General features: G+C 40.0%; 2 protein-coding genes and 1 long non-coding RNA gene across 16 annotated transcripts in view; 2 read left to right on the top strand and 1 right to left on the bottom strand.

Annotated features, from left to right (window-relative positions):
- lca5 (lebercilin LCA5) overlaps positions 1-2,063 on the top strand; it is an 11,064-nt gene extending 9,001 nt beyond the window's left edge. For 11 of the 12 annotated variants that reach the window (XM_035995374.1, XM_035995372.1, XM_035995373.1 and 8 more), the window contains one exon: positions 1-2,063. This exon is cut by the window's left edge and continues 234 nt beyond it. In XM_035995374.1, coding sequence (XP_035851267.1) covers positions 1-665 — 665 coding nt within the window. In that variant the 3' untranslated portion in view covers positions 666-2,063. The other variant, XM_035995365.1, reaches the window with a different exon arrangement.
- Positions 2,064-2,220: 157 nt separating this feature from the next.
- fam167ab (family with sequence similarity 167 member Ab) lies at positions 2,221-10,068 on the top strand. 3 transcript variants are annotated; one of them, XM_031321664.2, is made up of 3 exons: positions 2,221-2,422; positions 6,775-7,339; positions 8,278-10,068. In XM_031321664.2, exons 2-3 carry the CDS (start codon positions 6,971-6,973, stop codon positions 8,539-8,541), a joined length of 633 nt encoding a protein of 210 aa, XP_031177524.1. In that variant the 5' UTR covers positions 2,221-2,422; positions 6,775-6,970; the 3' UTR covers positions 8,542-10,068. The 3 variants fall into 3 exon arrangements, with proteins under 3 accessions (XP_031177524.1, XP_031177523.1, XP_031177525.1); XM_031321663.2 differs by lacking the exon at positions 2,221-2,422 and adding an exon at positions 6,338-6,511; XM_031321665.2 differs by lacking the exon at positions 2,221-2,422 and adding an exon at positions 6,338-6,524.
- On the bottom strand, positions 5,685-6,167 carry LOC116065973. Its single transcript, XR_004108864.2, has 2 exons — positions 5,868-6,167; positions 5,685-5,826 (listed from the first exon to the last, which is right to left on the bottom strand). It is a non-coding gene; the product is annotated as an uncharacterized LOC116065973 (long non-coding RNA).
- Positions 10,069-15,016: the final 4,948 nt, after the last annotated feature.

Genomic DNA, 15,016 nt, shown 5'->3' with positions numbered 1-15,016 from the left:
CTGAGTCTAGTCCTTCTAAGGCTACCAGTAACTATTCTTCTCCTCAGCAGAAGAACCTTAACTCTTCCTTTTTTAACCACACCGAATCAGAGGATTCTGCCAGTTTGCACGCTGGTGCTGGAAGCGGGGAAGGCAGAAGGAGAAGATCAGGGATGGAGGGTGGAGCTGCTACAACAGGAGTAGGGAGGAGAGCACCGCGGCCCCAAATCTCCAGTGACGACTTGGCATTTGGAAGCTACGCGCCTTCTTTCGGGCGTTCAGCTTCTCGAGGTTCTTCAGGCTTCCCACCACCTCCGCCCAAAGAGGACAGGGACTCTGCATTAGAAGCAATAGGTGTTTTTAGTCTCAGAGGGGCGGAGACGGAGAAAGAAAAGGAGACGGAAAGAGGGTCGGGGAAGGAGAGGAAGTCTAGCCTCATGCAGCAGCTATTTGGTGCCCTGGCAACGCCTGCTTGTGACAGTGTGAGCACCTCCAATAAAATGGAGGTCCTCAACAGTCCAACTACCAATGGAGTGCGTTCAAGAAGGGAAGGACTGCTCAGCTTCAACTCAGGGTCCTCCACCCCTCCAGCATCCTCCCTGAACACCCTGCACGTCGCAGAGAGCAGGCCTGCCATCCGTGCCATCACCTCATTTGATGATGACATAGAGGAACTTACTTTATGAAATTAATTGAGATTTGAGGTAGTCTTATAGCAGGCCATCAATGATAACCGTGAGTTAATCTCCAAAATAAGAGATGGAGTGATGAACATGGTCTGTATATTCAAGTCTGAACACTATTGATTTCCCAATACACATTTTTAAATTATCAACAGAACCAAATATAGAAGTGAAAAAAAGGTTTCTGCAAATAATCTAAAATACTATATGACAATATAAATGATAAATCATTTAACTTGTGTGACTGTTTTTAAGGTTTCATATAATTTAGAAAATCTGTAATTTAAAGTGATCTTCGAACATTTAGATGCATGTGTGTAGACACATGGATGGCTGAAACATAATTTTCAGCCATCCTTTTTTTTTGACCCTTTGATCTGTTTTAATGCTAGTTGCACTTGTAAGTGTTGTGCACAGTGTAGACTTGTTTTTACTTGTTAAATTTGAAGAGACTTCTCAGGTTGCCTTCCAGTTTTTCTGATAGAATATAACTGGTAGTTTATCCAACCAATGCCACAACGATAGCAGCGCCACAACACACAGAATCCCTGCCCCGAGAATATTTGTCCAATAAACAAATGCAGGTCAAAATGTAACTGACTTTTGCTTCAAATCATGTCTCTTTGCATTTCACATTTTAGAGCTTTGAATGTTTTGTAGTAATAATAGTTTGGGGTTGCTGTTGTTGGATAGTTTGGGATCATACAATTCTTTGTGCTTCTTTATATGGACAAATGTTAGTGTTTGGGCGCAGTCATTTTGGAGTTATTTTAGAGGCCATGCCATAATAATCTACCACTAAGCAATATGACAATCATAGTATGTTTAGACTGCATCCTGATCGTCTGTGAATGTATTTTTTTACAACTTTATGAAAATGGTTTTCTGCAGGTTATGACCACCAATATTATATTAATACTGATTAAATGTCCCATTACAAGGATCTCATCATTTACCCTTTAGAAACATGGTAAAGTCCTATTATCAAAGTATGCTAAATAGTGAAAACAACCTCATTGCAAGCTAGTATAGTTTTGGGTTACATTAAATCAGTCTATGGAATGTTGTGTTTTAACAAAGAAGTTGTTCCTATTTGATTCACTTGACTTGAATATATTGTAAAACAGTAAATATCAATATTGCCTGGTATGTTCTGGACCCTTGTCCCCTTCACTGAGATGTATCTTGTGATGACAGCACCACACTTCAGGAGACAATCAGCACTAAAACCAGTGACAAAAATCCTCTACTTGTATCTATCTATTTATTTATGTTGCGTTCTTATAGACTTAGATTACAACTCCAAATGTGGCACAAGGCTATTACCACACTGTGACACTAAGCTGTACAATTGAAACCTGTATATTTTTTCACATAAAAACTGATCTGTCTGTATTTATTCGTCGATTTTTTTCCCCCACATTTTGTACTTTGTATTGTTTTAAAAGTGTATTTGTCGTATTTTGTTGAATGAAAATACATGATAGTAGTGAGTATGTTGTATAGTTATTAGACTGTGGCGCACTTGCGGTAATATTCATGCGGCGGGGAGTCTGATAGGGATTCCTGGGACGTCTCCAAGAAACCAGAACCTGACGCAACCATGTTCCCGCCCCTCCTCCGGTAGCTCTCTGCTAAAAAAACAAGTGGACCGTGTAGCTGTTAGGGATGATATGAAAGAGAGAGCGGGCTCGAGATGGTCTTCACTTATGTCGCTGCTTGAACTACAAGTTGGACTGCTGCAGGGGATTTCTTACAAGGTAAACGAGCCACACGCAGTTTAAATTTCAGATGATGCCGGTGGTGTCTCACTCCGGAGCACGATGTCAGAAACGCAAGAGTAGGTTAAAATGAACTCCTGCTCGTGGGTAAAAATAAATAAATGTGGACGCAGTATCACTCGGTTTATCCGTTAAACTTAACATTAGGCTATATCGTTTGTTTACAGAAATTATGCTAGGCTAACGTTATATCCTGAAGAAACCAATGAGAACTACATGTCTTAATGCTACGCCACAACTTTATATTCCGATATTTATGGGTTAGGCTAAGAAAATAAGGTCAATGCAAATATCTAGAGATGTGAATAAGGCATTAAGTATGGCTATTGCTGTTATAAGTTACAGCTTAACTTTACAATGTTTTGTGTTGATTATTAGAACATTTTTTAAATTCTCACTAATATGTTAACTGATAGTTTACTGTGTGTGTGTGATTTGATGAAAGACCGAAAGAATCATGTTTGATGGTCACGAAAACGTATTGTAACAAAGTAGGCTATCGTAAGATTTTTTTTTTAATAATGTATCTTAAGCCTCGCCATATTTTATTTACATTCATCCTTCCGTCTGAACATGTAACCAGAAAATAACACCTGTCGATAGGCTATTGATATCCAGTGTCGGCTGTTAGTGTGGCACATGTTGAACCACAGACTGTTTTATTAAGTTTCTGTTGCCATAACGAAGGAATCCAATATACCACAGTAATTGGGTGTTTACCTTTATGAATAGCTTTTGTGTTAGGCTACTCATCTCTTTGAGTCCCCTTGTGATCCTGCTGATGATATGGAAAATGCTCAGATTCTCATGTATGCTGCTGTACTGGATATATCAGCACATTATAAATAAATAAATCTCCAGTTTGAAATTGAACATCTTTTAATTGTAAATGACTGAGGTGTGTTGTGTTTAAAGCCCGATTAGTTACTCTGCAGTCATGTTGCCTGCGTGTGCCAGATAGGAGCCAGAATGCTTAAGTTCTTTAGCCAGACCCGGTTTTGGCATCTCATAACACCACAACATACATTTTATTGGTGTGGTAACGCTGCAACTGGATGTTGCCAAGCAATCAAACTCTGCTGCCTCGAAACCAGAGGAATATATGAGTGTATTTCCCCAGACTGCATTTGATATTCATGTACATTTTGGGTTCCGATAAAGATTTCCTGCTGGTCTATTCAAAAGTGGCTGTGTTCACCAAAAGTGCCGGTTATCAAATGATCAAGCAGCCAACAAGAAGCTGGTTTGGGGTTTTTGCTGTTAGGATTCTGAACGCTAATTGTGATCACAGCTCTCCCTGTCTTTCTAAACCTCTTTGCTCGGCAGTTCCTATTCACAATTTAAAATCAATTCCTTATACAGGGTCTTTACAAACTCTTTAAAAATGCATGTGGCATGGATTTTCCTCCTCCTTTATTGGTCTCCTGTAACAATAGGGTCTCCAGAGACACACCGATTCCTTTGGAAAATAAGAAGATCCATTCCCGGGAATTCATACAGTAAGTCAGCTACTCTGCACAGTCAGGTCTATTTTACCTTGCAGAACAGCCGAGCCTATCATTAGAGACAAGGGGAATGACTTCACTGCTGGTCTGCTGTGCCCATTATGGAATAACTGAGCACTAACCCCTTATTTAGTGCTTGAAGACTTTGTAAGAGGACACTGGGCAGAAAGTCTGCTTTTGCTGCCACTGTAATGTTTATTATATAATTTTAAAGGCTGCTTTAAATATTTAGTTTGGGACTTTTTCCCTAAGTTAATCTTTCCTGGGGTCCTCCAGACTCGCCCCAGTGTTTCTAAACTGTTCAAATTTAAAAGAAAACATTTTTTTACTGAGATTTGGATGACATGTGTTGTGATGTAAATCTATTTGTATATGGATGTATGTTATGTATATGGAAATACAGGTTTCTTTAAAATGTTACACATGGCTTTGTGGATATCAATGTTAGTGTGTAAGTCCGTCCACCACTTTGGTCCAGACTAAAATGTCTGCAACTATTGAATGGATTGCCGTGAAACTTCGTACAGACATTCATGGTCACCAGAGGAAGAGCCCTACGAACTGTAGGAACCTCCTGGATTTTCCTTTATAAAAAAAGATTAGCACCATAATGATGTTGACAAGTAAAATATCTTTTGGATGAATAGTGTGAAATTTGGTACAGACATTCATGCCCTCCTCAGATTACATCAACTTTACATTTGACAAAAATCAGGTCAAAATTTCAAGTTTTTCAATCATTTAAATGTAATATTGAATGTGTTCACATGCAATGGAATGCAATGCTGCTATGTTTGACTGGACATACCAGCTATTTCAGATCATAATGGACTCTCGTCTATGCAAATTATGCAATCAAATTGTTTACCCTTTGCACGAAGTAATATAACAATATTAATGAGTGTAGCTTTAATGCTTAGCCTGGTTTACCCTCCCATTGGAGCTGTAGTTTTTGTCAAATCAAACATCCCTTTACTGCTTCACAAGGCTTTTATTGAGCTGAGAAACAACTCTGGCTTGCTGCATAGCCTTAGGTTGACATGTGAATGCTAACTCCCTGGTGCGTTAAAATGGAGTAACAGTTAGAGCTGAAGATCTTTGCCCGAACCTGGGTTCGGCCAGTTTCGGGATCGGATTCGGCCAGGTTCTGTATAGGGTTCGGTCGGGTTCGGGTTTGGGTTCGGTCGGGGTCGGGTTCAGTCGGGAAATCTGATCTGTGGCAATATTTACAGGACAGTATCTGTTAAAAATGTATTTATTTTTGTAACAGTGTTATTGTTATGCATTGGATATAATAAAGTATATCCATGAAATATGTCAATTAGTCAATGATCAACAGTTTACCCAAGGGGTCACAAAAAGGTTGGGAACCACTGAGGTCCCCCCTCCCTGTGTAGGCCGACAGGTGATGTGGAGGTTTCATACTGTATGTGGTTGTCACTCTTCGTTCTTTGCCTTAATACTATACTTCAGGTAGTATTGTTGGACATATTGTCAAGAAATGTTAATACAGTGTTTCTTCTGTGTATGTCAACCCAAACAGGTATGGTGTAATATTGATGAACAAATACCTGCAATACTAATGACATTCCATCAGCCTCAACTGTACTTTGTGTTTATATACTTATAGTTCTATATTATAATAAACTTTTGTCACAAAGTAGACATTTTAGGTCCAGGCTTATTACACACACAAACTTTGGCTTTAGTTTAAAATTGTCTTTTATATGGGTTAATTTTACTAGTAGCAGCAAAAGTACATTTTATTTTAGACAGTTAAAAAAAGCTTTAAAAACAGTGTTCTTTTTAGAGGGACTACAGTCTTTACCCGGTCAGGCAGGGAAGGGGGACAGTGGCACCCGTATTGTCCAGCTCACTCTTCCTTGTCGGTGCTGTGCAGTGCCGGTGGCCAGGCCTACTCCTCGCTGTCCGACAGCCTGCCACTTTATCCTGGGTACAGCTCCGCTGTCTATCGCACGTCTCACTGCGCGTCGTCCTGCACCCCCAAAGGGGGTCTCCGCAGACCAGCACCCCTTCAGGTCCTGTCCTCGGTACAGCTCCGCCGTCCAAGCCAGGCCCACTGAACGTCGTCCTGCACACCCAAAGGGTGCGCCCGCTAGCCCCGCACCACCTCAGGTCTCTTCAACATTGGAATCCCCACATTCTCAGCCCCAGAACACATATGTAGCTCCCATCTCACCTGATTAGGATAGGCGCTTCAGGTGTGGTTGTTGAGTGTCCTCCCAATCCCACACCTATCTCTTGATTAGGAGATGCGCCTCAGGTGCGTTTGGAGGTGTACTTGTATATGCCTATAATGTTCACAATCTGTTATTTCTTTAACACGTATTTGTTACTTCAGTTTTTTTGCTGTAAAAATAGAAGTGTTGCTGGAAAAGAGCAAGACTATCCGCCATTGTGCCACACTGCCAGTCGTCTGTCACAGTTTGGTTAAGGCAATATTAAGCTCTGAGAAGAGGAGAGGGGAAATTGCTGATTAATTTGCAGTGCCTGTGTCGTTGCTATGGAAACAGTTTGTTCATGTTAAAGGAAAGACCTGGCGGTGTGCTCCCTCAGTGAGCTGATCTGATATTTGATAATAATTGAATAATAAACGTGGCGAGAAATTGCACAAACTTTCATTATGCTCATCATTCAATCTTTCTGAGATATAATCTATTCAGGCATATAACTGAGCCTGTCATGCTACAGTTGAGGTGTAGTCTTGCTTGTCAGATCAGATGTCGTGTTAGTTTTGTCTCTCGTCATTTGGATGTGGTAATAGTCAGCAAATGTTTCATAACCTGCTTCTTCTCTCCCCTGCAGATCTAAACATACTCTGCCTCTGAAACACAAATGGAGATTTCAAGGAACTTTAAAGAAAGACAGTAAATGCAGGAAGGACAAAAAACTATGGTCATTTGTATAAACGAAAGAGGCAACCAATGAAGAGCAGATATCTTTATCTATTTTTACTTTGACACATTTTTTTTTTAAGGAGCGTTTTGTATTTAGCAGATTAATGATGGAAACTCCCTCAGCTCCTCAGATTATTGTGGACAAGGCTAGTGTCCTGGAGGAAGCAGAATGTGGGGAGGATGTGGATCTGCCTACTGATGACCATCTCATGAACTTGAAGGCCTTGACGGAGAAACTGAGACTGGAGACTAGGAGGCCTTCTTATCTGGAGTGGAAAGCCCGACTCGAGGCGGAAAGCTTCAGAGAGTCCAGAATTGAAAAAGGCCCAATCCAATTGGAACCTGAGGGGAAAATTGCCCCCCCCAAAGAGACTGTAGTGAAGTCTGATATGATTCAGTGCAAGTTGCCATCAGGTGTACTGAAGGGATTCAGGAACATAGATGAAGCTCTCTGTTGGCTGAGGAGAGAACTGGTGAGACATTGCTTAAATTCTTTACAATGCACAAATGTATCATCTATCTTTGAAATATGGAGCCGTTTGTACAAAATTTCATTTGGTTTAGCATTTTTAGCCAGTGGATGACCCTTTTCAAAGATCCTGTTTAGGCACCTGGCTTAATAATTGAGATTTAAATTATTTGTTTTTATTATTTCCGTTTTTAAAATGAAGAGCCTTATAATTTTGCAGTTAAAGGCCAGAATAGAAAATAACTTCCTGCTACTTATTACATTTACATTATTGAGTGAGATTGATTGGGGTTCAGGCAATACCGTTAGCCATTTGTAACACACAGTTTCTGCAAGTGTAATCATTTTCACTCCGCTCAATTAGGCTACGCTGCACATTCACCCACGGTTCATAAACTTGGATTGAGCACGCAAAGAGGCACTGTCGGAGGCAGAAGCACACTCATACAGCATGTGGCCACAAACGTTTTGCACACAAACAGTGGACAAGAGAGGTGATTACGATCTTTGCACAGACGTTTGCACATAAACAGTGGACGCAAAAGTGATAAACTGAGAGAGCTTATGATAAGAAACTTGTTTGTGGATGAAAACAGTTCAGCATATAACTAAAAGTTGTGTTTAAATTAATAGTTGGATATTTTGGGAAGTACGCTTATTCGCTTTCTTGCCGAGGGTTAGATGAGAAGACGTGATACCACTCATGTCTGTACAGTAAGTATGAAGCTGTAGCCAGGAAACAATTAGCTTAGAAATGGGGTAACAGCTAGCCTGGCTCTGTCCAAAGATAAGAAAATCTGCCAACAAGCAGCCAAAAGATTAGCATCCTTTTTTGGTATTTTCACTTGACTAAAACATTATGTTATCAAAATTGTAGTCGTGATGAGTCAGTTAATCAGCAGGTTGTTTGAGCGCCACTGTTTTCTGTCTCTTTCCCATCAGACAGACATGCGCTTGCAGGACCAGCAGCTAGCGAGGCAGCTGATGCGGCTCCGCAGCGACATCAACAAGTTAAAGATAGAGCAGACGTGCCACCTGCATCGCCGGATGCTCAATGACGCCACCTTTGGCCTGGAGGAGCGGGACGAGCTGTCGGACCTGCTGTGTGAGTGTCCAGTCACCCCGGGGCTCGGCCTCTCGGCCCCGCTGAGACTCATCGGCGTCACCAAGATGAACATTAACTCTCGACGCTTCTCGCTCTGCTAGTGGCAGTGATGGCACTCCGGGCAGAAAATCCTGAAAACACAACAGCCTGTCTAATACTATCTTTGCTCCAGTGCAACATGAAAGTCCTGGCCATTTGTTAGATTGTGGTGAAATCCTTTTGACCACAATGTTGTGAGGATAAACCCAGATGGAAACTCGTTTTACAGTCCCTATAATCAAAGAGAGAGAGTTAGGTCATGTATATTATTTAGACAGACGAATTTAAGTGTAGTAGGTACATATATAGTGTGTTTGCCACTAAACTATACATGGCAGCTATATACAGAAACCTCTCTGTCTTAAAACCGCAGCAGATTTTAGACCTTTAGGCCATTATGACAATAGAATACTTACGTTTTTCAACTACAGAATAGAAATCTCAAGCTTATTCCTGTCCACTTTTTAAGCCCTATCAGTTATACTGTTACCCTATATATTTCCATATACTGTATGTTGGTTGTTTGCTGGGACTGTTTTGCTGGGTTTTATCTACAAACTAAAATAATCAAGCACAGATTAAATATTTTAAATGTATTCGTATACAGACCTGTCTGTAGGATGTTTTCAGTGACAGTCAAGAATGTCTTTTTTTCCACGTCCTGCATCTTAATCTAAATGTTTTGTGCTTTGATAAAGGCAAAAAGATGCCTTACTATTGATACAAATTGTATACTATACCCAATGCATATTTAAGTTAGTGAGTAGTTGTATCAATTTAGCAAGGAGTGCTTTTTTGTAGACTATGATGAAAATGATTTATTCTTTATAATGATTGTCATATTGCACTAGTTGGGGATCTCACGATGGTTTGCTGAAGTTTGCTTCTTATAAGTAAAGATGTATTTAGCTCTTGGTTGGAGCTTTGTCCTTTTTATGCTGTAATTGTTGAGTTCCAGCCAGGAAGTAACCATTTTAGGTGGCATTGATTGTCTGGAAGAAAACCATGGTTTAGTTTTACGGATAAACATTGAAGTCTTCTAGTGTGTACCAAATGACATGATTATGTGAATCTTGTTATGAGCCTTCTGTTATATCTGCAGTTATGATGGGATATATCATTTCATACTACTTTTCTTTGTGGGGGGGTTGCATTTGAAATGTGAGCATATGAAATGTGAGTTAAGTATAGTCCTGAGTGTCAGGGTTTGAGATGCCCCTCCTTGTGGCCCAGATAATACAATCTGAACAAAACCAGCGCTTTAAAGCTCTCTCACACACCACATCTAATTTGTTTGCAACAACAGTGGTACCAATAGAGTTTTAACAACCACTGAAATGACGAGGTTATCACTGGTGTCTACACAGCTCAGACTTCTCCAACATTATAGGATTAGCTTTTTGGTCTTTGTCTCAGTTTGACAAAGACTGTATAGTGTCCCCTATACAGTGAGCCACAATGCCACCTTGTATTACTGAGCCTATAATGACTGGAAAATACCTTAAAAGTGGTTTGGTAAAATCCGATACCTCAAATGGGCTGTTGTTAGTGCTAGTATGATGACACAAAGTGCTGGAAATAAATAACCCTTATAAATAATTAAATACATTTTTTTGCTTTTAATTGGCTGTCATCGCAACAAAATCTCACCAATGGTCTCCTATGAAGCTACGGCGAGCAGCCAGTTAGCTTATTTTAGCGAAAAGACTGTAAACAGGAGGAAGCAGCTAGCTTGCCTATCCGCACCTCTAAAGCTTACTAATTAACATTTTATACAGCATGGTTTGTTAAATCCGTACAATAATCATACAAACTTAAATTCGCTGTTTTTGTGCCAAACTGCATGAAGAAACAGTCCTGCACATAATCCCCCATGAAACTGCAAATTGTCATTTTAAAATGAAGTTTTTCTACAGATTAAACAAAGTAGATACATTCGTACTGTAATTAGTAAGCTTTTTGATGTGCTGGTAGGTGTATGATGTTACTCTCTGACAAAGCCAGGCTAGCTGTGTCCCTCTGTTTCTAGTCTTTCTGCTAAGCTAAGCTAACTGCTGGCTGTAGCTTCATTTTAATGGACATGTATCCAATCCAAATTGATTTAGATAGTCTTTGTTGTCCACTGGGGATATTTGTTTTCACATTTATAAAGCACATTTAAAAACAACAACAGCTAACCAAAGTTCTGTACAACCAAAAATAACAAAAAAAAACATAAAACGTATGTAAAGTCAACTACAGCTGTAAAATCACAAAAACCTGTTTAAAAGACACAATGGCAATATAGAAAGGCAACTATCATAGTGTGTGGAAAGCCTAAGAATAAAAATGTGTTTTAAGACGGGATTTAAAAACAGGCAGTGTAGGGGCCAGCTTAGCATGCAGAGGCAACTGGTTCCAGAATTTGGGGGCTACAACTGTAAAGGCGGGATCTCCCCTGTGCTTCAGCCTTTGATCTTGGGACCACAAGGAGCAACTGGTCGGCTGACCTGAATGGACTTGGGGTGACGTATGGTTGTAAAAGGTCAATGACAGAGGTGTCGATGTTCTCGTCAAACTCCCAACCAGAATAAATTCCCCAAATGACTAATTATTTCCTTAAGCGTCGCAATGTGACATGAATTGGGCATCTCACCTACTTTCTGCAAATGAGCCTCCGTGTCGTTTGTGTCCTAATGCTTTTGTTCTCCAAATAGCTGTCATCCGTGCACGCAGCACTAAGTGCAATGATAAGTTAAAGTCCAATAAGTACTTTATCAAACCGTATGAATGTGTGGCCCAGGCCAAGATAGGAAATTAACTAACAATGTAAAGATCAACAAGCCACTGACACATATGTTCAAATTTGATTCATTCAATAAATTATTTTTTGTCTTAAATCTACCAGCCATTTTCATATTATACCAACATTTGCAGCATCCTGAGCCTTTTTAGTAAGGTTACTAGGAAAACTCAGCCAAGAGTAGTATTATACTACCCAAAACAAGTTTCCTTTTTATGTTTAAAGAACTATACAAAAAGAAATTGCAACAAAAATACAAAAGACATCGCAACTTTCATTGCAAAAGCTCCCGCAAAATCAGGCATTTTGGGCCGCAACAATCTCAAAAAAAGGCCGCGAAATCCTGGAGACTTGTGTAAACAGTGGGGGACAACCCGGGCTCCCACAGCTTTGGGATATGTGTGAACACATGAGCATGGGCGTCATGAGGTTTTGCATGTGACAGTCAGTGTAACCCGTCCCTCTCCATCTGGAGGGCCTTAAGTGGCATGTCATGAATGACTGCTGAGCCTGAGATTTTCATGCATGAGCTCCATCTTTATGTGGGCTTATCCCTGCTGAAAGCCACAACTCCTTTTGACTGAAAGGCTGCCAAATGGGGCAATCACATACTTTTTTCTAACTAGCTGCTAGTGATCAAGGTTTGGTTTGGTTTCATTTCTTTTGTTCTGTTCTACCAAAAAAACATTTAAAACATTACATGCCTAAACCATCTCAACTGCATGACAAAATTACTTGACAGGCATAAAATCTGAAGCATGAAGACCAGATACTGTATCAAAAGCCACAGTCCTCCTGATGCAAAAAATAGGCAGTTGGTTTAGGATGATTTGAACAACAGCTTATGGAAAACACTTTGATAGTAGGATCTGCATTCAGTTTAAGGGAACTTATGCTATATCCTCAGAGTTCTACATATCTTAAAGAAGCATGCGGACTTTGTGTTATTTGCTATCTTTACCTTTTGTGTACAAAGAGCTTTTATTTCATATTATTCACGATGGGGAATGTAGCTGCCATCCTGTTCCAGGAATATAACAGATGTAACACCACAGAGATGCAGTTCTCACCACCGCTGGGCTGCGAACACAGGCTTGAATGACAGAAACCTCACCGCAGGGTGAGACTGGCGAGAATCCCAGACTGCATCTTCACGCCGAGCCTTTGTGTACGAGTGTCTCGGTACATCCCATCTCAGAAAACATTTAGTGTAAAGAAGGGACATTTCACATTTCACCCTAGCCCAGAGAAGAACACAATAAATAGACAAAGGGAGTATTTTTAATTGATGGGTTATTCCCCATTTTGGATGCCGACCTGGATGATTTTCAGAATTTCCTATTTCCTCATTGGTGACACTTTGCAAAGCTAGAACTTGGACCACTCTCACTCTCTGTGATTTACTGGAAAATACTTAACCAGCAATGGCACTCTACATGTTTTAATGGTTTGGAAATAAGAGCTGTTTTTGTTGGAGAAACAAGGCACGTTGCTTGACCATACAATTAAACCCCTGGAGTGCCGAGACACTGATTCTGACTGTGTCGGTTGTTGGAAAATAGATTTAAAAGGTCAGAGCAACACTTGGACCAGCTCCCGGACACATATTAAACATGTCCAGGAGCTAAAAATAGCGGTTAAACCATAGCTTTCTATGTGGGATATTAATTTGGGGGAAAAAGCCCCTTGCTTGCAGATTCCTTTTGATTTTTGGATTAGGCTGTGTGCTCTGTGTGAGATTTGGCTAGTGGGCCTTGAATGTGGATCAAATGTCAATATTTTTTTGTATATTTGAAGCTAATTTTAATTTGTTCAAACTTGCATTAAATTATTTTTTCAGCCACTTTGGGGGCGGATGTGTCCAACTAGTTGCAACATATCCAGCTAGTCACTGACTTTGTCTGGTTTGGTGCTGGGCAGGTATGGTGCAGTGTATCTATCGGTTTTTGTTGTTGCTGGAAACAGCTTCCTGCTGCGGTCAGAACATATCTCCATGAGAGCAGTGAGTGTGAACGAGTGTGAATGAGCTGAAAGATGTTAAAAAGCTCTGTAGAACGGAGAAGTCGTCAGGGTGAAAATTCTCGGAGTATATCTGTTAATATAAAACCTATTTAGTATAGACGATTATAGTAATTGCAAAATGTTCCTACTTCAGCTTTGTGAAGCTAAACCCAAACTTAAATGAAGTAAAATGTATTAAAAATAACCAGCTTTTTTATCAGTTTTTCTTTAATCCCTGTCTAATACAGTACATCCATTTGAAGTTGTCAATCCAGTGTAGTCACAGACTTGTACAAAAAAAATCCACTTACTATTATGGCTAAAATCTCAAGTTTTCAGTTTTTCAGTGAAACAAGTAAACACCCATCTGATTCTTCTTCATGAGACATGATCATGCAAGGTGATGGGTGGCACTGCAGGGGCTCCAGCCGCTGTCGTAAAGATAATTGGCAAACTCTTTACAAAAGCAGCATGGGATCTTTTAATGACTTCATTAAACCAACTGATCTATTTAATAATTACTTGCTTCAAATGAGGCACTGTGATGACTCATTCTGTTGTCTAAAAACTGGACTAAAGAGGAGAATTTACAGGAGGCCAATTAGGAGTCCACCAAGCCCTGTGAGAAAGCAGACACGGTTCAGGTACACTGAGGCCAGGTCAAAAACAATCATTTACTCTCCCTCTGCACCAAAACAATGACGCAACACAGTCACAAACTAACCACGAATAGTTTGCTTGTGTGATGACAAAAGAAGAATTTGCTCGGTGAGATCATCAGCTTCTCGATTATCTCATCCTTTTTGCGCGAGACAGTGTCTCAAGCCAAAGTGGCTATATGAACCCAGGTGTAGTGTTCCAGTCTGTGTATGCACTCCTAATACCTCTGCTCCATTCCCACAACAAACATGAGACAGCCCATCCCAGTAGCTTTGTACTTTCTGAAGGAAAATCATATAAAAGTAGATCTGTGAAGGAAATGGTTTAAAAGCCTGGTGAGTGACTTTACAGACTGGAATGTGCTCAACTCAAACTGTCCTGCCAATTTGTCGTCCAGCAGACTCACAAAACTAATCCCTAACTTTGAGGGGAATGTCTGGCATGATTGCTCTGATGAAACTCAGACTGAAGTTCCACAGCAGCTTAAGTGCAATCAAGCAAATGATCAGTCAGAGAGGATCATAATTAGTTAAAACCATCACCTCGTGTGTCAGGTTATGGTGTATGAAAGTCAACTTAAACAAGGTTAGCTTCACTTCAAACTGCTTATAGTGTCGCAGACAGGTGTAAAGGATAATAACTGTATTTTCAAAAAGGCATAATATTGTACTTTCACAACAAAAACAGACAGTGTAAAGTAGCTGTTATTTAATAACCATGATTTGCTCAACAACTGTAGTTACAGTTCATAATTACCCGTCTGTGTGTGACAGACAGTTGGCAGCAGTCCTGCACTGTAAAGGCACAATGACAGATACATGTAATGTCACAATACTCGATAACCTGCAGGAGAAGAACAAAAATCATAAATTTACATCAGCCATTAACTGGCTTTGTCAAATACAGTCACCACTCACTCGCTTTAATTGAATGAGAATTTGTTTTTACAGCATTTCCTTGGTCAGTTTGAATAAGGCAAAAATATATAAATGAGTAAACACTGATAAAGGATAGCATAAAACAAAGTGGTACAGGAACCTTATTAAAAAACAAAATGAGAGATATATATATATATATATATATATATATATATA

Source organism: Sander lucioperca, chromosome 19, assembly GCF_008315115.2.
Source record: "Sander lucioperca isolate FBNREF2018 chromosome 19, SLUC_FBN_1.2, whole genome shotgun sequence".
In the NCBI taxonomy this organism is placed as follows: Eukaryota; Metazoa; Chordata; class Actinopteri; order Perciformes; family Percidae; genus Sander; species Sander lucioperca.
Note: the sequence above shows the minus strand (reverse complement) of the source record. Positions and strands in the feature narration are given on the sequence as shown.